The 23828-nt window shown below is 35.3% G+C and overlaps 1 protein-coding gene across 4 annotated transcripts in view; it reads right to left on the bottom strand.

Moving 5' to 3' along the window:
* The window catches only part of LOC136831506 (serine/threonine-protein phosphatase 4 regulatory subunit 1-like), a 424185-nt gene that overhangs the window by 327042 nt on the left and 73315 nt on the right, over positions 1-23828 (bottom strand). For all 4 annotated transcript variants that reach the window (XM_067092038.1, XM_067092036.1, XM_067092037.1 and 1 more), the window contains one exon: positions 21668-21944. In XM_067092038.1, coding sequence (XP_066948139.1) covers positions 21668-21944 — 277 coding nt within the window. The remainder of the gene's footprint in view (positions 1-21667; positions 21945-23828) is intronic.

Below are 23828 nucleotides of genomic sequence, written 5' to 3'. Positions count from 1 at the left end.
AACTGATAAAAATGTAAATAAATGATCAAAATACTATGAGAATTGTTTTAGGGTAGCAGAGCGTTGCATCTTCGCTCATGAGAAAATTACGAATGCATCAGGAGAATGCAGAATCTATCAAAAAAGTTTACCGCTTTATGATAAATCCAGTTTTGTTACAGGAAAAACTAAGCAATTCTTCCCCAGCCATTCAGCCTTGCTAGTTATAAGGAGAAACTCAAGTCTAAGTCATGAATGATTCAGTCACGTATCAGAAGACGTTCAGTCAGTTCTACGGAGAAATTCAATCCCGTAAAAGGAAAATAATAATTTTTTAGCATATGTTGAGCTCTTTCATGAAAACTGAAATAATTTTCGTTGTGTTCAGCAATATCAGGGGAAATCAAAATGACTGAGCTGAATTGAATATATAGTTTAGGCCAAAGGCCAAGCAGTGGGACCTATGAGGTCATTCAGAGCTGAAACGGAAATTGACCATAAAAGGTTTAAAAGGTGTAAAAGGAGGAAAACCTCGCAGTTGCACTAAAAATCAATTGTTAGGAGAGGGTGGAAAGTAAAATGGAAAAAAGAGAATACGAAAGGAGGTACAGTAAAACAAACGAAAGGGGTAGGTTTACAGCTAGGGGCCGAAGGCACGCTGCAAAGAACCTTAAGTAATCCCTACAGTGCACCGCACGAGGTGCACTGACGGCACTAACCCCCTACGGTGGCTAAATCAAAGGAAGACTTCAATCGCGTACATGGAAAAATACTCATGATTCAGGATACTTTCAATCTTGTTTCATAAAGAAAAATAATTAATTTCGGATCCTTGTGTTCCGCAATATCAAGAAACATTCAGTCAATCGCGCAGAGGGGAAAACACTCACGTTTCAGAACACGTTACACCCTGTTTCATTTAGAATGAAATCATTTAATTCACAGCTTTGTTTACACGACCACTGCTACGCTTCAGAAGATCTTTCAGAACCAATGCATCCAAGCTGCATTGGAAATCCCGCCATGTACCCAAAGAATTTCGGCAGTGTTTCTGGAGACATTCAACCTCGTTCCAAGAGAAATTCAAGCACAGCGTAGGAGGGGCCAGGCTTCTTATAACAAGGCTTAATTGTACTCAGATCGGATAGCCTCTCAAACTCTCTCTCTCTCTCTTTGGTCCCAGTGACGTAACTGCTGTCTCTAATGCTCTGGCCACATAATAGTACAAGCGTTCTCTCTCTGAACAGGGCAAGAAAATGGACGTTAGCGTTCAGTGCCTTTTACGAAGCAGTTTGACTCCGTTGGCTTAGGCAGTGAGTCGCTTGCCTGGTTGTTGGTCGATTTGTGTGTCATAGAGAGAGAGAGAGAGAGAGAGAGAGAGAGAGAGAGAGAGAGAGAGAGAGAGAGAGAGAGAGAGTTAAAACTGTACAGCATCAAAATTTCTTGAATCATTAAATACGGTTTGGCCTTGACGAGGTAATCTGCAAGCCACTAAATGATAACATTCAGAATATTGTACTCTCTCTCTCTCTATATAAATATATAAATATATATATATATATATATATAGAGAGAGAGAGAGAGAGAGAGAGAGAGAGAGAGAGAGAGAGAGAGAGAGAGAGAGAATAAAAAATACCCAACACCATAAAGACTTGTTTCCCTAATCAAGATAAACGCCACCAGAACCGTTTGGGTATATAATTAATTAAATTAAATCATCCTCCCACTCATTCAGAAATACTTATTTTCATTACATACATGTGAAATGCTATACAAACCCAAAACGGGTCTGCTTAAAAGCTACGCAAGATTACATTCCCGCTTAAACATTAGTTTAGAAATTGTTTAACAAGCGGAAATCCATCGCTTATTTGTAAACTTCTTTCATTTACACCGCCAAGCTTTGGAATTTGCTATCAGCTCCTGTGTTTCCTGTATCTTATAAAAGAATTACAAAGTTAGTTCATTTTTAATTTCAACAAGTATAACGGACTGAGTACAGCATCAAATAAAATACTGAGAGAGAGAGAGAGAGAGAGAGAGAGAGAGAGAGAGAGAGAGAGAGAGAGAGAGAGAGAGAGAGCAGCTGTCAAAAACAGCCGGAGCAGTACACACCTAAAAACAGGTGCAGGCAAAATTCAATGAATTCAATGTACCATTTCGCTGAGGTTACTTAGCAAGCAACGCCGTCAGACTGTATATGCATGTCGAAATGATTTAGATATGCGTGTGTATGTATGTATATTTGTGTGTGCACGTGTATGTGCATATATATATTTATATAATTATATATATATGTATGTATGTATATATATATATATATATATATATATATATATATATATATATATATATATATATATATATATATATATATAATAAATGAGAGAGAGAGAGAGAGAGAGAGAGAGAGAGAGAGAGAGAGAGAGAGAGAGAGAGAGAATATAAATCTAATCCATTTCCCCTTCCACGCATCCACGAGACAGTCGGAATGAAAAATTCAAATGCCAGTGTAATCGCATCCCAGTCAGGCGCCGCTACAGTAACTAACTGCTCGGCGTCCGTTGCTACTATCAGCCTAAAAACACGACGGTTATAACACTTAAGCCGCGTACCGGTAATTTTATCTACGTAAACAAGATAACGTTCAAAAAGGAGCAATGCCAATCGCCTACACTGTCTACACAAACAAACACGTATAACCGTACTACGAAGAACTGTCACTTTTCATAATACGTACATACATAAAGATATATATATATATATATATATATATATATATATATATATATATATATATATATATATATATATATATATATATATATATATATATATATATACATATATATATATATATATATATATATATATATATATATATGTATGTATGTATGTATGTATGTATGTATGTATGTATGTATGTATCATATATATACAAATGATGCAATTAGCGAACAAACTCATTATTCTACATTTCATATCATGTTCTCCATTCTGAATACAAGAACTCTTAATTGGAAAAGATAAAACAATTCTCACAACGGACCTTAAACCCATGATATACTACAAAGAGTTCTATGAAGGACAAAAACTGCCTATTTCACTCCACACACAAATGCTGTTTTGCGAATCAACAGCAACCTCGTAAATAAGAAGAATAAAATCACCAAGCAACAGTGACAACAACAAAAATAACGGCATAAGTACCAATATGAAACATAATCATTTCCACATCATCGTTTTATATTACACAAGATGTCTACTTTTGATGATCATATTTACTTAACTATTCCAATCTGATCATAATCTATATGAACCTCTTGGAAATAATATCATAATGTTATTGTTGTTGCCATGGTTTTGGATGAGATATGATATACATCTGTTACCCTTTTTCCTACTCTTGATTTTTATCAATTTACACAGTGACTTTCTCCTAAAAGTAATGAATTGAAGTTATAAATGATGGAATTATACATGTCCGTTAACCATATGAGGCATATTCACTTTATTATCATAAGAGTTATTCTAATAGCAAATCTGTACTGTTCTAATCTTTTTTTATTCCATTAAAATAAAGAAAAAGCTTTATTGAGATCTGAGCAAGAGCCTGCGTTGGCATGAATGCTGCTTAGTTTGAGAAAATTGTCTACCATTTCACTTTCAATCACCTTCAAAATTACCTGCTTCACTTTAAACAAACTGATGGGGGGTAATAACAATTGACTTCGTCTATATTTCCATTTAAAGCTCATTTTCAATGCCGCTTACACCTTATTTAAATTTAGTAACAGACACCTCAACCAGTACTAATTACCACACTTAAATCACAAATGCCTACCCTCACCAAAGTTTAGCATGCTTCTGAACTAACAAACAACCATGAAACTGCAGTTCAAGTCCATTGCAATGTCTAAATATCCTGGGCTTGAAGGTTATAATATACATAAGGCAGCAAAAAACCCTTGGTAAAATCTAAAAGATACATCTGTGAGGTGTTGATCTGATCACTTAAGGTCAAGTACAGTATTCCTTTTTCACGAGGCAACAAACTTCAATTTTATCATTTATTGCTGCATGAAACACTGTTCCTAAAGTGGTTGAAACAAAAGCTGACTTCTTATCAGTAACCTTATCAATCCTCCATTTCTGGCTCAAAAAATTCAATAGTTCACATCATCATATCTTCTTTGGATTCCATACTTAGGAACACTGGTGTTTTTTGCACTCCAAGTCCTGTGACTTTTCATATTTTTTCATCACTTTCTTTCCTACCTAATATCATAATAGAGTATTTGGATCATAATGCAACCTCTCTCATAACTCAAAATGGTATGCAAAATAGTCCCCTCTTCTTAGACAAGAGGAAAAAAATACAGTACTTCAGTTTTTGCCCAACTCTGCTCCCCTTTTATAAAAATGACAATCTTCCTCCCCTTTCATTTCAACAACTCCAACCTTTAATTATTTTTAAATATTTTAATGACTTGCATCATTCACCCACACAATGCATAAGATTGAAATTTTCATACTGTTATTCAACATTTAGGCTAACTTACTCAAAGAAGGATAATGGAAACTCCTAACAAACATTTCAAATGAAGTAGTGTAAATGGTCTACGGACAACCAGAAATGAACTCATCATGAAAGGCCAAAGATCACCTCTGAACCCCTAACGATTCTAGCATGACAGCTACAAAACCTCAGCTTTAATTAAAAGCAGTGCTTGGTCACAACTGTTATGCTGCTGCTGACGTAAAATAAAAATTCCTGCTCTGAAGAACCTTCCAAAATAGTCTTTAATATTTGTCCTCTAAAGCAAACAGTATGACGGGTGGTTTCCTAACTGACCTACTTACAAGTTGTATAACTTTTGTACCCAACAATTATCAAACTTAGGAAAACATGATTATCCTCCTGTCTCTTAATCAATTAAAAGCAACAAGATTATGCTTCCTTTCGTTTAAGCACGTGGCTGCAGACCGCGCAAACTTAGCTTCCAATCTTTGTTACCAATACCAGAGAACTTTACATCAATCAATATAAATCAATATAATTTATTTTAACTACCTGCAATATGTTAATTCCATAATATTGTATATGATATTTACTGCAAGCTGCATCAATGTGTGATATTTTATGCATTTCCTGCAAGGTATGCCTGATGAAGACAAGTTCAAGAAGTGCTATCTGTAATGAACGCCCAGTTTTTGTTCTCAGTGAAAATCCCCTACATATGCTGAAAAGCAGATTTCTTTTTGTATCTTGGGATGCATTCTGATCATTTCTGGTAAACTTCATTAGGTTCTCTCTCCTGATATCAAACTGCTTGCAAGATTGGACTACAATTCAGACCAATCTTCCATAAACTTTCTGAATGAGAATTTAGCTTCAACCAGTGAGTGGTACAGATTCTACAAGGAAAATTTTAAGACCAGTACAGTACTGTCTTTATGACAAGAGATTCTAATTCACAATAGTAAAAAATTTTTCACTTACAACTTCAATTTATATAAAAATTTGTCAAAAAACCGGTCCTAAAAAATGTATAACTTGAAATTTATACATAAACTTTTGAACTAAATTGATAAACTTCTCCTTTAACTTCCATGCTAGCGAACACTAAACTATAATAATAAACAACATGCAGTTGGGTCTAGCCTCAAAGGTATAAGGGTTTTGAACTGAAGGGGATATGTTTTCTTTGCGGTGGTAAATTTCCACCCAAAATGCAGAACTAGCCATGTCTCACCAAACTAAACTTTCAACATGACTAGACCAGCAATAAATTTGACAAGATTCACATCAGCATTTGCCCACTCGTCAACTGGCCCTCAGTGGAAAATTCCTTATTTAAGAACCAATATAAATAAACTGTACATACTAATATACATGTTTTATGTAATATAAGATAACTATTACTCCCTCTTTATACGTAAAGCTCCTATTGGAATACTAATCAAAATGTCAAGCCACCTCAAAACAAGATGGTACTGTGTCTACAGAAACAATGTGCAATATGAGATCAAAATACAGTAATGAAAAATTCTATTTCATTACTACAACAATAAAGGAAATATTTCCAAACCTATAAACAACCAAAGCAAAAAATCACCGCACATACAAAAAAATTATTTTAATTAGAGCAACAATGATGACAGCTGATAAGCACTGTATTTATGGAATGAATTAACATTTACACATAAATCATTTTTCCTTGAATCTTAGTTTAACAAAAGACTGTACACATGTTTTCCTGTATTATACAAAATTATATTATATTTTTCATAGCTTGAGCCCTGATAATAATGTGGAATCCTGTAAACTTCCTCTGAAAGGGACTGAACACATTTCATTCACTGCATAATCCTCTTGTCAAGTAATTAAAGACAGAAAGATATATCACCTGTTACGTGATATATGATGCGAGTTTTCAATGAAACTGACTTGCTTTAATTAAACACCAAAAAAGTCACAGGGACACGAGAGACTGAAGGAGATGCATAAGCTACATTACACAAACAAAAGGTAAGTAGAAGAAATCCAATGACCTGGTAATGGATGTTATTAAAATATTTAAATATAAATAATGCTCATATCTTGAATATTGTTCTACCTTAATTCTTTTCCCAAATACCAGCTGCAATTAAGTGTTCATATAATGTATATGTTGTTTAAGCAAATAAAGGTTAATATCTGACAATTTTACTTACGAACTATTCAAATAAATACTTAACAAGGACTTATTATGGGAGTAAAGAACCAAAGATCAGATGATGTGATTTTACTTATGAACTGTATTCACATAAATGTTTAACAAGGGATTATTATGGGAGTAAAGAGCCAAAGGTCAGACAATGTGATCCTCCACTGCTCTACATAAGATAAATGACTTCAAAATTTCATATTTATTTCTCATTTGGATTTGAATTTCATTACTTGGAGCAGATGCAGAGTAGGGGGACGCGAGCAGGCGTGAGAAATCGTAACCTTTCCTAAAATGTCATGTCCTGACCTAAGCAAACCCAACCTTCCTAACCTAACGGGAGCCCTGCCCTAACCTGGCCAGGAGGCTTTGCCCCCCCCTGGACCCCACAAGTAACACTGAATAGCAGTCTCCTTACTCTGCAAACTACCCCATCATTTCTAGAACACAATAACTGTGGTGATATTCATTACAGTCCTATATTTCCTTCTCCCTAGTGCAGGCTCTAATTTACAGTACATATTTACCAGCATTGCAATTGTGTTACAATACCACACTGCAATACTGTACATATCTTTGATGTCATTTCTGGCTTATGAACAAATAGTGACCTTAGGACATTTTTGCCCCGCAATAATCTTGACATTTACAGCATCGTAAGTTTCAAGTTACAGTGCCCTTTGAGCATCTGAAGTTCGTAAACAGTAACTAGGAAGGAGAACTTCTTGCATGTTCCATTAAAAATTATAGGGTACTAGCAGACATTAATTTATGATAAAATTTGTCTATTTTTCTAAAAATTCCATATGTATGGGAAAGGTCACATAATAAATGTCCAATACTAATTTCATCTAAGGGAGGGTATAGCCACTTGGGAATGGTTTCAATTTACTAATATAAACACAGTTACCTATAAAAAAACAGAAATGTAAATTATGGCCACTGAGAGACATGGATTATTGGAAAAGGATAAACTATTATGAATTAGCTTAAGCTCTTCCAATCCAGCCATAATTTTTAATGAAACCTGTACTGGTCCTAGTCTGCAATGTATTTGTTTTTCATTAATCTCAACACAAGAACTAGGCAAGAACTTTTACACAGCAAAATATTCTAGACACTTGTCTTCCTCTTATTTCCTTGCTTATTCTTCTATCCATACAAACTGTTTAACCCTAAATCTACCATGAATACTGTAGTCTAAATTTTGTGGGAGTCCTCAAAATAGGGGAGAAAAAATTCACACAATTTGGCTAATGAAAAGGGTCGTATATTTATGGCTCAGGGAACAGGTACTATACTTACAAATTACACATACAGGAGTAAGTCTAGCATGAATGATGAATTTTTTTTTTTAATAAACTTTCAATCTATGGTTTACCACAACTAATATGATATATTTACACAGAGGTACAGTCACGCACATTGTTGAATAAGAAATATGGAAGGAAGGGCAGAAATATGTAGCTAAAGGAAAGAGCAAAGAATATGGCAGTACCAGCTGCTAGGTTTGGAACTACACAAGGCCTTTCTTTTTTTGAACCCCTGAAGAACTTTCAGGCCTGTTTGACCACTAATGATAGTGTTGGCCCTCTCCTTCCACCTATGGAGAATTTCAATGTACTGACTCACGTATGACCTACAAACTCTATTTATATTTACCTACAACTTAGCAAATGAAACCATTCAAATTCCACTTTACAAATCAAGAGCAATACATCTGTACTTGAATGACATATGTATATTTCCATTTTGAAACAGCAGTGAAAAATCTAATGGAAAGCAATGAGTATACACACGTTATCTGCAGTTCTTGAGATGTGTCGATCTCATTCCATGTCTTACCAGCTGGGAACTTAAACCAGTCCTAAATTGAAAGAAGTCTGCATAGGATTCAGTCAATCTTTCACTACAACTTTTGATCAGTGTACTCTATTTGATCATTCTTTTCCCAAACACTTCACTAATGTCTCTCAGTTTTTTACCAGCAATAATTCAATAACAAAGCAGTTACCAATACAAAATGAAACCTCTTACTAAATAGCTATACAAAATTAAGGAAAACAAAAGTAATATTCCTCTCATGAGAGGACATATTTCAAATAGAGAAATATTGGAGATTTTCAAACTGACTAAAGTGAGCTGTGAAACTAAAAATCACCAGAAAGTCTTACATTTCATGCTATTAAACAATGAGAAAAATTAAATACAGAAATACTGAATAAACAGTACTCACATAAAATAATAAAATGGGGAAAAACTTTTGTTTACATACAATTCCAAGAATTAACTTTATAACAAAGTCAGTTTTTCCCTCTCTTAATCAGCTCTTCTAATTTTGGTACTTTCTTATCTGGGGGTGAACATAATAATGCCTGGGTGATTACATACTTCCATGACAAACACAATAACACATAAATACCCTAACTTCAAAGTGTTCAAGCATTCTTCTGACAATGCAAACATATCCTCCTCCCAATCCTAACATAAATACTTAGTTAACTAAGTTTAAGAAGTTAAATTTTGTAAGTAATGCATAAGAACAAAATAAATTCATCCACCATAAACCACAAGGTATTATGGAATGCTGAACGTTACAGTGCTTGTACAAAGAACTGGATACAAGTATAAGAGCCAGAATGTTAAGGAAGTTCATACTCCCCACCTTCATAGGATACAAGGCATACGATGTCATACACACACACACACACACACACACACACACACACACACACACACACACACGGCCAGTAAATCAAATTGCTGAATGTTACACAGCTTGCAGATTGCACAGTAAGCTACAGGCCCTACCAAACAAACTTGCCTATGAAGTAAGCAGTCATAGAGAATAATACAGGACTGATCCATAGTTCACATAGACTCACCAAAACAATACGCGAGTTGGATTTGGTACGGAAATGCCATATTTTTTGGACACTATGTCAGTCAGTCCATTTAAAAAAAAAAAAAAATAAAATAAAAAAAATAAAAAAAATAAATAAATAAATAAATAAATAAATAAATTATAAGCAAAAAATTTGAGGATGGTAACATGGTCATCAGCTACATGTGTCTCATTTTGGAAGACAACCTATGCAATTTAAACAATCTAGACAATATTATGAACACTATTTATTAGAGAATACAGGCAGTCTCCGGGTCAGCTTGCAACGTTCCGAGCTTACGACGCTCTTCAAATATATTCATCAAAAATTATTTCCCCGGTTACAATGCATGTTACGGGTTTATGATGCCGATCCGACAGAAAAAATATGGCTCCAAAAGGACAGAATGGTCAAAACTTGGAGTTTTTTTTTTATGAAAAGCTCAATAAAAATGCAGTTTATGTCATTTATAAGAAACCCAAATGATTAAAAGTAAGGTTTTCTTACAATTTTCAATGATATTTCGGGTTATGAGAATTTTCCCCTTACGACGTGGCGTTGAAACGGAACCTCCATCATAAACCGGGGACTGCCTGTGTGTGGGAATCACCATTTTTCCGCTACTGATGCTATGTTCAGGAATATGCTCCTGCCTACTCTCCACCTGTGATGTTATAGTTTTTATACTGAGTTACAAGGCTTCACTCAATCAAAAGGTATTTTTCTTTGGTGAAATATCTCTTCTCCAGTCAATCAACTCTCCTTAGGAGAGGCTTGATTTAGCCTAAGGGTCCTGCCAGATTGTGCCAATTTATATAAATACACTTACCGTAACTCTCCCAGATGTTATTTCTGTCATCTGAGAGAATACAGTACTCTAGTATCAACATTGCATCTTGCTTTGCTTTTCAGATGACATGTCCTGTCACTGTACACAATCCCTTATTATCTTACTTATTCATTCGTTGATAGGAATGTCCTTTACTGTCTTTCTGTTAATCTTACTGTAAAAGCCTAGCCTGAGACTATGCCTGCCTCTGCATACCACCGAGGGCCAAACAAATGTAAAGGTAGTTCCATTTTATCTCGATGCAAATTAAAAAACCTGTTCCCACAGATACCAAATTTTAACATGGATGACTCTAAATTCTCCCTCTTATCTCAAGACTCTCTCAAAAACCTTAATTATAACAATCAGCCAAAAATACAAAGCCTTCACCTTGAAAGAAAATGGCACTGTCTGAGCCGATGTCCCGAGTAATGGCCATTTTGCCCTACAAAACACAACAAAGTACACGTAATTTCAATTTCATCCTAAATTAAACTACTTTTATAAAAAACTAATAATATCTCACTAGTTACATCTAAAACAGCCTTGACAATGTATATGAGTTCATACTTGTTCAGCAAACAGCCCAGGCTAAACATGCACTTGAAGTGGAACAAATTTTAATAACCCTGAGAAATCTAATCGATAAAGAGTGCCAGATCTACTGACATTCCTTTTGTCACTGGGGTAAATGTCATTTTGCCAGTTCTACCTAAAATTACAACTTCACAGGCATATACAAATTATGTACTCTTTTATAATTCTTTTATTAGTTAACCAGGTTCTCCTGAGATTCTAGTAGTCATTTTCATGTTGTGTGCAAAGTAAACAATATTAGTATACTTGTTCAGTTTACAGAGTACTTCACATTTAATTTTTTTTTTAAATATTTACAATGATGAAACTATAAAATATGATCACATAAAAATGAATACTACAAAACCCTCAAGCAGAGTTCTAAGGTCTTTACACATTCATCATCATACTAACTGCAGGGTCCTCTCGTTTCCAACAGTCGTTCACTGTCAAATTTATCACCTTAACCCAAAAACATCTTGTAAGATAAGTGCCTTACAGTTGCTTGACATCAAGAGAGCCTCCCCAATTGAATAAAGACTGTGGAGATACTGCAAACTCTGGTACTCCTACTAAAAGGTCCATAGGTACTGTGTGTATGTAATGTACCTGTACTGCGTTATTTAAGACTAACAGATGCTGCATACATGCAATATAAAATAAGAAAACACAAAAACCACACAACAATATTAACAATCAATGAAACCAACCTAAAAAGACAGATTACCCTGTTAAACTGGGCTACCTTTCTATTCCCTACTGAAACCATTTTCTATGGTAAACACATTGTAGAAAGATCAGCTGTTGTACTTCCAAAACCCACTCCGTTTGTCTATCGAATGAACACTGATGCAGCAATGTCACAGCAGTACATGGTATTGTAAAAACTGAGGGAATGTCTATCAAACTTCACTGACACAAATATCCCGGATGACTTGGAACATGGAGTATAGAAAAACACTGATAATTCCTTAATGATTTTTTAAAGCATTTATAACAAATAATGCTGAATGGTATTCACAACAGTTTGATCCCTAACCGTTTCCCTATTTTTCTCACTGCAACATTACTAGCCTTGTCTACAATAACAACTACTTTCTGCCTTGCTATCCAATTTCTTACATATAATCACAGCCTGTTCTCCACATGTTTGGTGCCTTGTAAGGCAATATTGGGTAGTTTTCACCCACTACAAACTGAGATCACTGACTTGGTGGTTAAGGACTGCCAACTGGATCTTCAAATTAAAAACTTTCTACCATTTGGCATTTGGCAGTGGCATCACCACTCACAAGTTAAAGAGTGGAAAAATGAGTCCTAAGAAAAAGTAAGGCCCACCCACTAACATAACAACAGATTGCATCACACCAGTATTCAGATCACACACTTCAATTACATGGTGAACTGCACGAATGAGGGAAGTACAGTGTGTGCTTGGTGTTCCCTCCATCCACATCTTAGTTACTTGACTATCATCCCTTACCTTCCAATAAATTATGTACCCTAATCAGCATACATAAAGCATTAAGTGAGCTTGCCTAGCTGGGCTATTAGAATTGCTTTTCCCTCAATTCAGAGTAATAGAATTTCATTTCACTAGTGGTGTGGAGTCACCCTTACATCATATGGCTTTACTAACATTTTTTTTGGCAATTTTGCATGGTTTATGTATACTTTTTTGCACAGTGTGAATAAATGCATATGGCAGGTAACAAAAATGCAAGTAACAGGGTGATTATAATACAGTACTATGCCTTGGAGGTAGCCTGAGACCCCCCTATCCATTAGTTACTGCAATCTACTGTACTGACCTTATGACACAATCATCATGGGACCTTTAAAGGAAAAGGAGAGATGACGATAATCAGTAATTATTACACTGAAAAGTTATGCACCTTTTACTCAAGTTACCAACGGTTTGGGGAGGAAATCATTTTTTCCAGAACCACTGTTGTACAGAATTACAAAAATCCAACCACTGATCTAAATTTATTTCCCATACACAAGTGTTTCAACCTTTGGTAGCCCTGAAACTAAGAATCAGCTTTTTCAGTTAAAAAAACTGGACAACAGTTAAAGGTGTTCAATCATCACCTGCTACTTGTGGTTACCACAAACACACTTCTAGCTAAAACTTGAACCTCTACATTATGTGAGGTGATCGTAAAACTTCTTTTCACAATACTCAGCTCGTACCCAGCTGTTATAACTATTAACACTTTACCACTATTATTCTCAATTGACAGAGTGAACCAATCTTAAGGAACTTCCATGAAACACATAACAAATGTATAAACATAAAAGAAATAAAGTAACAAAAAATCAGAGTAAAGTACAAAGATGAAACTAATTCCCCTTCTGGAAACCAAATCTACAACTGATTTTCCAATTCAAGTTTTTGGATTTACCACAGGGCTTTCTGCACTTTGCTAAATTATAATTAAGAGATTTGTAAAATAAAGCCAATTTAGTAATAAACCCTTAATGGCATGGAGTAACAGCAAAAATTTACTACTTTAGGCCCTGATGCATACAACTGAATTTTCCTACATAATATTTGTGTGCTAAAAGGCAAACTGGAGTAAAGTATTTTTCACTGATTTACTTTAGAAGAAACAGCCGGCAAAAGTGTTATCTTCCGTGTGAGTAAAGCAAGCTTAGAGTGATTCCTACTCTGCATTATACTAGGAAGAATGAATGAGTGTGCTATATTTACTCAATACTACATATTTATCTCAGCAGTCCACAACTCTTTTGCACTGTATTCAACTTCCTCCTAAGCTCAAATTTACATCTTGTACACCACCATGACTGTGTTGTGATGAGTATGTTGCTTGCGTATCTGCTGAGTACAAAAGTAACCCCAACTCCTTGCTGTACAAAAGTAACCCCAACTCCTTGATGTACAAAAGTAACCTCAACTCCTTGCTGTACAAAAGTAACCCCAACTCCATGCTGTACAAAAGTAACCCCAACTCCTTGCTGTACAAGAGTAACCCCAACTCCTTGCTGTACAAGAGTAACCCCAACTCCTTGCTCAAACTGTGATTCCCCACATCTTTTTTTTGTAAGCATACTCTGCATCCTTGGTTACTCCTGATTTTGTGGACAAACAATTTTTTTTAAACAAAACAATACATAAAATTATTATCACCAGTGTCAAAATTTTCATGTCAGATTTTCCACTTATGGGCCTAAAATGAGTCAGTTCCCTCCTTCTATGTCTTGAGTCCTTTCTGCCTAGATCTCCAGCAGGTCTAAGCACTGTATTCATATACATTTTTTCCACAATTTTCTGTGCTTTCCAATTGGTCTTTATCATACTACTACTTTCATTAACAGACAGACTTCTCACTAATTTCTTCACTCCTCTTCTCACCACAAACTTAAGACAACTCAATTTTTGAGGAAAAGTCTATTTTCCAGCTCTGGATACAACACCCATCAGCAATTTCATTAATGACATAAACTTTCCCCATCCACTCCAAAAGTAATTCTTAACGTTTTGTAGTCGCGCCATTTTCAAAATCTCCTACAACAATGATTTATGTAACCATGTCTCCACTTCTTCATATGGTAGTACATGCTCAATGCAGGCATTACACATTTTTACTGTTTACTAACTGGATACTTTTACCAGTGGTCTAGCAATCTCTTTCTATTTCATCAAAAGAACTTTAGAGACTATATTTTTCCCTTTTTTCTTAATAATAACCACTTGCACTGTTTTTCTTACAATGATTTCCACCCTCTCTATTTCATTCCATTCTTTAATCTTTCAAACATTTCTAGGCCCTCTTCCTCTAGTTATGCTGGTAAAACCTGGTGATTGATATACAGTAACTTTCATGGTCTCCCATTCTGCTGTCCAAAGTAGCTTCCTCAAATACAATGATAAATAATGATGAAATCACCACTAAAGTTCAAATGCTAAAGAAGGTTACCTCAAATCTTTTTAACATACCTAAAATTGCCCTTTTTCGATCTTGAGTAATGTTACATAACATCATTTGCTTAATGGGAGTAAATGCTTTCTAAACCAGCTTTTATTGCCAACTGCTCTGGCAGAACAACAAACTGACAACTGTTGACTATGACTTTTTTCCCCACCATTTCCTCATGTAACTACTCCAACATTTTCATAGCATGCTTCGGCAATCATATTCTATTCTTACTGGAGTACAACTTTTTCCTGTGAATAGTATTGCCTCTTCCTTTACCATGCATTAATGTACAGTACTCTGTTCAGCTCATCAGTAGCTGCCTTTCTCACTAATTTTAGCTGATCACTTATCATTCCTAATGATCCTGGAGTTCTTTCCCTTTTCATTTTCTGCAAAAGCACTTCAACCTACTACCCCATGTGCCATTTTCTAAAATTTGTATTGCTGCTGGTAAAAAAAAAGGAATTAATAAAGGAAAACAATATCAGTACCTACCATGGACTAGGTCTGAAAATTTAATGAGTTAACACAGTCAAAACCTCCACAAACTTTAGTACTTCTTCATCCATAACTGCAAGCTACTCCAACACACATTCCCAATGCTAACCAAATTGCTAAATTTAACCCATAACCTAGCCTGTCATATATTGTAGAGACAGGTACACCTGTGCAACCACCCTGAATGACATTTAAATATCTATCTACCATAGGCAGATTCTAAAACTAATGAGTAATTTGTCCAAAACAACATGGCAATTCTAACTTCCTTAATAGTTACCTAAATTTATTACTTTAATTTAAAAACAACCTCATCCAGATTTTCAAGTCTCAGCAACATTCAAAAAATGCTTAAAACATCTTTTTCAGGAGTGATACTGTTCTTTGATGTGACTTACTCGTTAACATTAATACATCCCTTACTTATAAAACAAATGACAGAAATGGAATAAAATCTAATTTTATAATGATAAGCATCAATATGACTCCTTTTTACTACTGCATATCTACACATATGATCTTCAAAATACATCTCAAGAAAAAGAACTATCAGGTCAGTGTATCTCACTTTTTAAATAGGCTATTCAATTGTACACTCTTAAAGGTAATTCTTGATATTCAACTGTACATTTTTGAAAGTAATTCTTATAAAAATTGTTCTTAATTACAATTGTACCAGTCACTAAACTGAGCTTTTCTTCAACTTTGACAAGGCAAACGACAAATTGCAAGCTTTATCTACAAAAAAACCTCAGAAAAAGAAAAAAACAGTTGTAACTAATTCTGAAAGCAATATGACTGTCATAAAACACGGAGCAGAGCAGTCTAGCACTAAGGCAAAGACTGACTCAAAACCAGGCAATATGGCAACTGCTTACCCACAAATATTACAACTTGGGGCATATAAACACAGAGTGGCAAATGGCCAAAATTTAACACAAAATACCCAAGAAGAATGCCAACACAAATGAAGAGGAGAATAAACCTCATTGCAATAGTACCCAAAAATTATATTCAAAAGAAAAATAAATGACCAGATCTTGTAGCATAAGAAAAGAGGATTTGAGAAAGGTTAGGAATTTTCTTCAATTAAATTCATTTTGGAATGGAACAGGAATTTTCTTCAATTAAATTCATTTTGAAATGTAAAAATAATGACGGCCCTGAATACACAGGAATTACATATTTCACGTTTGAAAGATAAGAACATTATAGAGCTTTAATATACAAGCTCAATGCATGAACTAAAACATAAAAGTCCAAATATTTTTTTAAAGATTTAGCAAGTTGAAGTGTGATCTCTGATCTCATATGATAAAAGTGGGCTGATTCAAACACATGATTGACAACCTGCGGCTGTAGACAGCAACTTAAAGGGAAGAAACAAGAAATGTAGGCTGACATAAGCATGCATAAATTAATATGGTCATAACTCATTGAATAAAAAAGGATAATTTAAAACTAAATGCCCTTGAAGAACACTGACACGAATGGGGAGAAGACGATACAGTTTGTACTCTCATTAAAAGACAAGAAGCTTTTATATACAGACCTTGAAATGAATTTACATTAGTAATGAAAAGCTGACAGTTGGTCAACAAAGCCTCAGTGGCTTGGAAAATTTCGCACAGGATACCTACTGGATTTGGAAGTTTTAAAGAGAAGGAACCAAGTCTCCTGGTACTATATAAAGTAACTAGCATTTTTCCCCTCTTTGGATAGCAAGGTGCCAGAAGAGTAACACTTTCCAGTGTCTCAGCAAGTCTCTGGGGATGAAGTTGCTGGACGCAAGTTGAAATACTATTGTGACAAAACAAGTTACAATAACAGGCTGAACCAGACGAAGTGTAGGAGTAACCGATACTACGGCAAGAAAAGAAAGCCGTAAAGCTGGAAATTCATGCCGGATTATCAGGGCATGGGGTCCTGTTGTTCTAACGAGTGAATATAAATGGATTTATGATAATAAAATACAGATCTCTCCTTCAATTCCACATAACCTGCCATACTGCATTACAAAAAAACAAGATACCACACAACTCATCACATTTTCACTAACATCATTACTTTAAGGATTACTGTATATTAAAATAAAAAAACTGTTACAAAAATCATCTGTACATTTAGGTACACATACCAATGAGTTGCCTAATTCCACAGAATGCACTTCACTCTAACACTAATTACTATTTTTCAAAGTTATCCTACTCCACATGTGATCTAGAGGACATGGCTCCAGAAGTTGAGGTTAAAGCCATTAAAAATGTGACCAAGAAAACCAAAAGGTTCTTACTCTTATTATGCTCATTGGTACTGTAAGTATCTAGAGCTGCAACACCATACGCTAGAGAAGTCATTTGTAAAAGTAAAATCTTAGAATTGTCTTCCTGACAGCAATATGATTGTTATTAAGAATTTGAGGGGTTGTATTGTTGCTTGAATGAACTAAGCTCGTTATAATTCATTTGGAGTGTTCATTTTGACTACTAGTTTGCTGTCATTTTTTCCTAAGTCTCATTATATTTTTATCATCCATCTACTTTTTTTATATAAAGGCATTATTACAAATTCCTTCATAATAATGGCTTTCCCTTTTGCTTCATAAGAATATATGTATCATAATACTAAGAATGCAAAAATTTCTAGTTTCTGAAACTAATAAAGAAAACCGTGAAAATTCCAAATAACAACTTCACTGCTACGTGAAGATGTTATTTGATAACAGCTGTTATGTGATTATAGTTCACTGATAAATGCTACAACAGTTTTGTTGAGCAAATGGCTTATCTATATCAGCAAAACAAACAACACTGTCACAGTAAGAATTAGGATATAAGATATCTGTATTGAAACATTCCCTTTTTTTCATATACTGTAAGTGTGACCTCAAATCCTACTTCTGGAAACATCACAAAGAAAGTTTCTGAGTGTTCAAGGGATACAAGAGATAATTCCATGCTGGATCATCCTTAAGTCTCAGAGCATAAAACCAAGTAATTCATCCTGAAGATTCAAAGAGATACAATTGAACTAAATCATCCTGAGGTTTCTGGAGATAAAACCATACAGTAACACCATAGTTTTGAGAGACAGGACAGTCAGTTCTGAAGGTTCATGAAATACAACAAAGCAGAACAATACTGAAGGTTCAAGACAGAAAACACAGTGAACCATCCTAAAGGTTCAAGTCATAATCAAGCTAAACCATTCTAGATGTTCAAGGAATACAACCAAGTACTGGTAAATTATCTAGAGAATTCGAGAGTTGCAACCTAGTAAATCACCCTGAACACTTGAGAGAGAGACAACCCAATCAATCATTCTGAGGTAAAGCAACCTGATGGTTCAAGATATATAACTAAGTGCAATTAGTCTTACAAGTTGAGGAGATACAACCAAATAAATCATCTTGAAGGTTTGGTTGATACATACAAGTAAATAAGGGTTTAGGTAGATTCAGGTGATACAACCAAACTAAATCATGCTGTATGTTCAGGATACACATCTTGGCTAAACCATCATGAAAGTTCAAGAGATACAATGAAGCACAACTATCCTATAGTTTTTAGATATACATGGTAATTAATCCAGAAAGTCCAGGATATATACCAAGGCATTATTATCTTTAAGATTCAGGAGATGAAACCAGGCGGAATTATCCTAACAATTCAGGTGAAGCCTATACACAGTGTCCTTCTGAAGTGTCAGGGCATACAAGTAAATAATTCTTAAGATCCTTACAGTTCAGGTGATGCATATACACAGTGTCATTCTGAAGTGTCAGGGCATACTTCATTCTGAAGTGTCAGGGCATACAAGTACATAATTCTGAAGATTTAGGAAGACACAACAGAGTGTGAAGGTTCAAAGGATACAACCAAGTAAAAAATCCTCTAGACTCAAAAGATAACACCACACTAAAGTACCCAGCAGTTTCAGGAGATACAACCAAGTGAAAAAGTTAAAGAGATACAACCAAGTGAAAAATTCTGAAGGTTAAGTACATACAACCTAGTAAATAACCCTAACAGTTCAAGTAATAGAGCCAAACAAAACCATCCCGAAGGTTCAAGAGATAAAACCAAGCAGAATCATCCTGTAGTTTCATCCCTGTTTCAAGACACACCAAATTACCTCCAGAAAGTTCAGGATAGAGCCAGACACAATTATAATGAAGGTTCTTGAGATTAAACTAGGCAGAATTATCCTGAAGGTTCAAGAGACAGCATGATTCAGAAACACAGTATCCTTAAGTTTCAGGAAATACATACTAAACAATCCTGAAGGTTCAGCATATATACAATACAGTAAATCACTGTGAGGTTTCATGACATGAAATCAAGCTAAATCACCATAAGGTTCAAGACAGACAACCAAGCTAAATCACCCTGAAGGTTGAGGAAATATGTATAAGCCACATCATCCTGAGAGTTCTACAACAAAATACAATACTGTAATTCCAATAACGAATGAAAACCCTAGCAGCTGGAAAGTGACTTTCATTGACAGCTCTCTCTGCTCTACTAAGAAGCTGCCACCTTTAAGATGCAACGACTTATTTTCAAGTAAAAATGAATACTGTATTTATTAACTAGTGAGAAGCATATGCATAAGCAACAACCTTATAACGACAATGTGGATTTTGACTTTCATTCAGTTAAAAAATATCAAAAGAAATCACCTGGATTTATCATAAACTGGCAAAGAAATAAAGACTGAGTTTCAATCAATCAACCAGCAATTAAATATATTACTGTATTCTGTCTTTCAACCGACTGGAATTTGCTCAAATCATGTGATATTGTGATATTCAACTCATCGATCAAAGACTTAATAAATGTAAAGGACTTTAAAGAATCACAAAATCATATAAATCTTAAAACACATATGAGTAATGCATTAAAAATAAGGAAAAAATGAGGCTTACATGACAACAACGCTTACTAAGCTTATTGGGGCATGATAAGGTTAAATGTCAAAATCAAGGTAAGTGGAAGTTGGACATAATGCAGTGAGAATGAAAACTTTCAACAATAATTCGGCAAAAGTATCAGACATGGAGAGAGAGAGAGAGAGAGAGAGAGAGAGAGAGAGAGAGAGAGAGAGAGAGAGAGAGAGAGAGAGAGAGAGAGAGATTCACTGATCAAAATAGTTGTCAGTTTCAGACTGCAAACTTGCTGCAATGTTCAGCAAAGGTAACAAAAAGTATCAGTATGAGAGAGAGAGAGAGAGAGAGAGAGAGAGAGAGAGAGAGAGAGAGAGAGAGAGAGAGAGAGAGAGAGAGGTTTCAAAACTGAATAAAAATACAAACTTTCAGTGAGAGAGAGAGAGAGAGAGAGAGAGAGAGAGAGAGAGAGAGAGAGAGAGAGAGAGAGAGAGAGAGAGAGAGAGAGAGAGAGAGAGAGAATTTCTCACCTATCGAAATAGTTGTCAGAGTAAGAATGAAAACTTTCAGCGACAATTCAATAAAAGTATCAAACCCAGAGAGAGAGAGAGAGAGAGAGAGAGAGAGAGAGAGAGAGAGAGAGAGAGTTTCTCAACTATCGAAATAGTAAGAATGCAAACTTTCAGCGGTAATTCAGTAAAAGTATCAAACCCAGAGAGAGAGAGAGAGAGAAATATATTATTCCTCTCCTATCCAAACAGTTGTCTGAATAAGAATGCCAACTTCCTGCACAAGTATGAGAGAGAGAGAGAGAGAGAGAGAGAGAGAGAGAGAGAGAGAGAGAGAGAGAGAGAGAGAGAGAGAGAGAGAGAGAGAGAGAAATATACTATTCCTCGCCTATCCAAACAGTTGTCTGAATAAGAATGCTAACTTCCTGCAAAAGTAGAGAGAGAGAAAGAGAGAGAGAGAGAGAGAGAGAGAGAGAGAGAGAGAGAGAGAGAGAGAGAGAGAGAACAAAACTCAGTAAAAATACAACTTTCAGTGTGTGAGAGAGAGAGAGAGAGAGAGAGAGAGAGAGAGAGAGAGATATTATTCCTCTCCTATCCAAACAGTTGTCTGAATAAGAATGCTAACTTCCTGCAAAAGTACGAGAGAGAGAGAGAGAGAGAGAGAGAGAGAGAGAGAGAGAGAGAGAGAGAGAGAGAGAGAGAGAGAGAGAGAGAGAGAAATATACTATTCCTCGCCTATCCAAAAAGTTGTCCGACTGAATAAGAACGCGAACTCCCAGTAAAAGTATGAGAGAGAGAGAGAGAGAGAGAGAGAGAGAGAGAGAGAGAGAGAGAGAGAATATTATCCCTCACCTGTCGAAATAGTTGTCTGAGTGTGCACACTTGAGGAGTCTGGCGAGGGGCGTGGCTGCGTCCTCCTCTCCGCTGTGGCATCCCTCGTCCTCCACTCCTCCCTGGTGTTCCTCCTCCTCCTCCTCCTCATCCTCGTCGTCACTGCTGCCCCCTCCCCCACCACCCCCTCCCCCGGAGTTGGGAGACCCGCCCCCGCACAAACTGTCCGTCACGCCCACACCACTTGCTGGTCCTTCGCCTCCGCCCCCCACAACGTTATCGCAGGTACTGTTGTCCTCTGAAACAAGCAAAGAGGAGAATAATAATAATAATAATAATAATAATAATAATAATAATAATAATAATAATAATAATAATCCAAACAAAAACTTCTTTCAGTTTTCTTCTGAAGATGGAAAGTACTCGAGATTCAAGTAATATGTAAATATTTACAAGTAACCAAGTTATACACGAATCTTGTGGGTTTCTCTTTCAATAATAATAATAATAATAATAATAATAATAATAATAATAATAATACCTCTCATGATAGCAAGTGATTATCATAAACTATTAAAAAAACGTTTCCCAAAATTTCACCTGAAACATAAAAAAAGTAAGATAAAATGATGACGATGATGATGATTATGATGATGACAATAATTTCAGTGCAGGATAAAAAAAAAGGCTTTTAAAAAGTATAAAATGATGACGATGATGATGATTATGATGATGACAATAATTTCAGTGCAGGATAAAAAAAAAGGCTTTTAAAAAGTATAAGATATAATAGCAAAACTTACTAAAAAAAATCAAAGACTCTTAGAAAACTCCTATTTCCTGTTACAGGAGTTTCAGAAACTCTCGAAAGATTTCTTGTCACTTTTACAATTACATCTCAAACTCTCGACTTTTTTTAAATAAGTTTTTCAAACTTGCATCACTTTGAAGGCAACTGTTTTCATATTTTTTAATGAAAAAAAATAGTAATAAAATAGAACTGAATACAGAATTTAGGCCAAAAGCCAAGCACTAGGACCTAAGAGGTCATTCGGCGCTGAAACGGAAATTAACAGCAAAAGGTTTGAAATGTGTAACCTCGCAATTGAAAAATGAAACAATTGTTAGGAGAGGGTGGAAAGTAAGATGGGAGAAAGAAAACATGACAGGAGATACAGTAATAGGAACGAAAGGGGTTGCAGCTAGGGGACGAAGGCACGCTGCAAAGAACCTTAAATAACGCCTACAGTGTAACGCATGAGGTGAACTGACGCCAGTAACCCCCCCTACGGGAAAAATACTGATAATCCAAAAGAAAAAAAAAGTCATATAACCATTCGAAGGGTTTCACAGAATCTTGCACAAGAACTCAATATACAAGTTGTGGAAAACAATACCCTTTGCGATGGTCAATGACATTTCACCTCTGACCTACAAGTATTACATTTGTACTAGATTACGGAGTTTAGAAATTCTAAATCTTGACAAAATGACATCACATATAGGTCTTACAAACGGCCGGATAGACTTCGTATATTACTAAATGGTCATGGTTCTTCAACGAGAGAGAGAGAGAGAGAGAGAGAGAGAGAGAGAGAGAGAGAGAGAGAGAGAGAGAGAGAGAGAGAGAGAGAGAAATAATAAAATTATTTTTATCTTGGCCTTCAGTACTTTATCATTCAAAATAAGAAGAGATGGAAGAAGGTAGGAAAGTGTTGAATTGAAACTATTAGATGTTACGTCTGCATCGCATTTAATGAAATGGCCTGTGCGAAAGAGTGCTCAAAAAGAATCGCAAGTAAGGCTGGTGTGTGTGTGTGTGTGTGTGTGTGTGTGTGTGTGTGTGTGTGTGTGTGAGTGTGTGTGTATGTATGTGTATGTATATATATATATATATATATATATATATATATATATATATATATATATATATATATATATATATATATATATATATATATATATATATATATATATATATATATATATATATATATATATATATATATATATATATATATATTAGAGAGAGAGAGAGAGAGAGAGAGAGAGAGAGAGAGAGAGAGAGAGAGAGAGAGAGAGAGACACACACAATCATCAACAGACAATTCCGCCAGGCCACCAAATCCCCCACCACAGGAAAAACGTCTTATTTAATCAAGCGAAACAACTCACACAATGG

Source organism: Macrobrachium rosenbergii, chromosome 48 (genome assembly GCF_040412425.1).
Source record: "Macrobrachium rosenbergii isolate ZJJX-2024 chromosome 48, ASM4041242v1, whole genome shotgun sequence".
In the NCBI taxonomy this organism is placed as follows: domain Eukaryota; kingdom Metazoa; phylum Arthropoda; class Malacostraca; order Decapoda; family Palaemonidae; genus Macrobrachium; species Macrobrachium rosenbergii.
The sequence above is the reverse complement of the archived record's forward strand: the minus strand, read 5'-3'. Positions and strand labels throughout refer to the sequence as shown.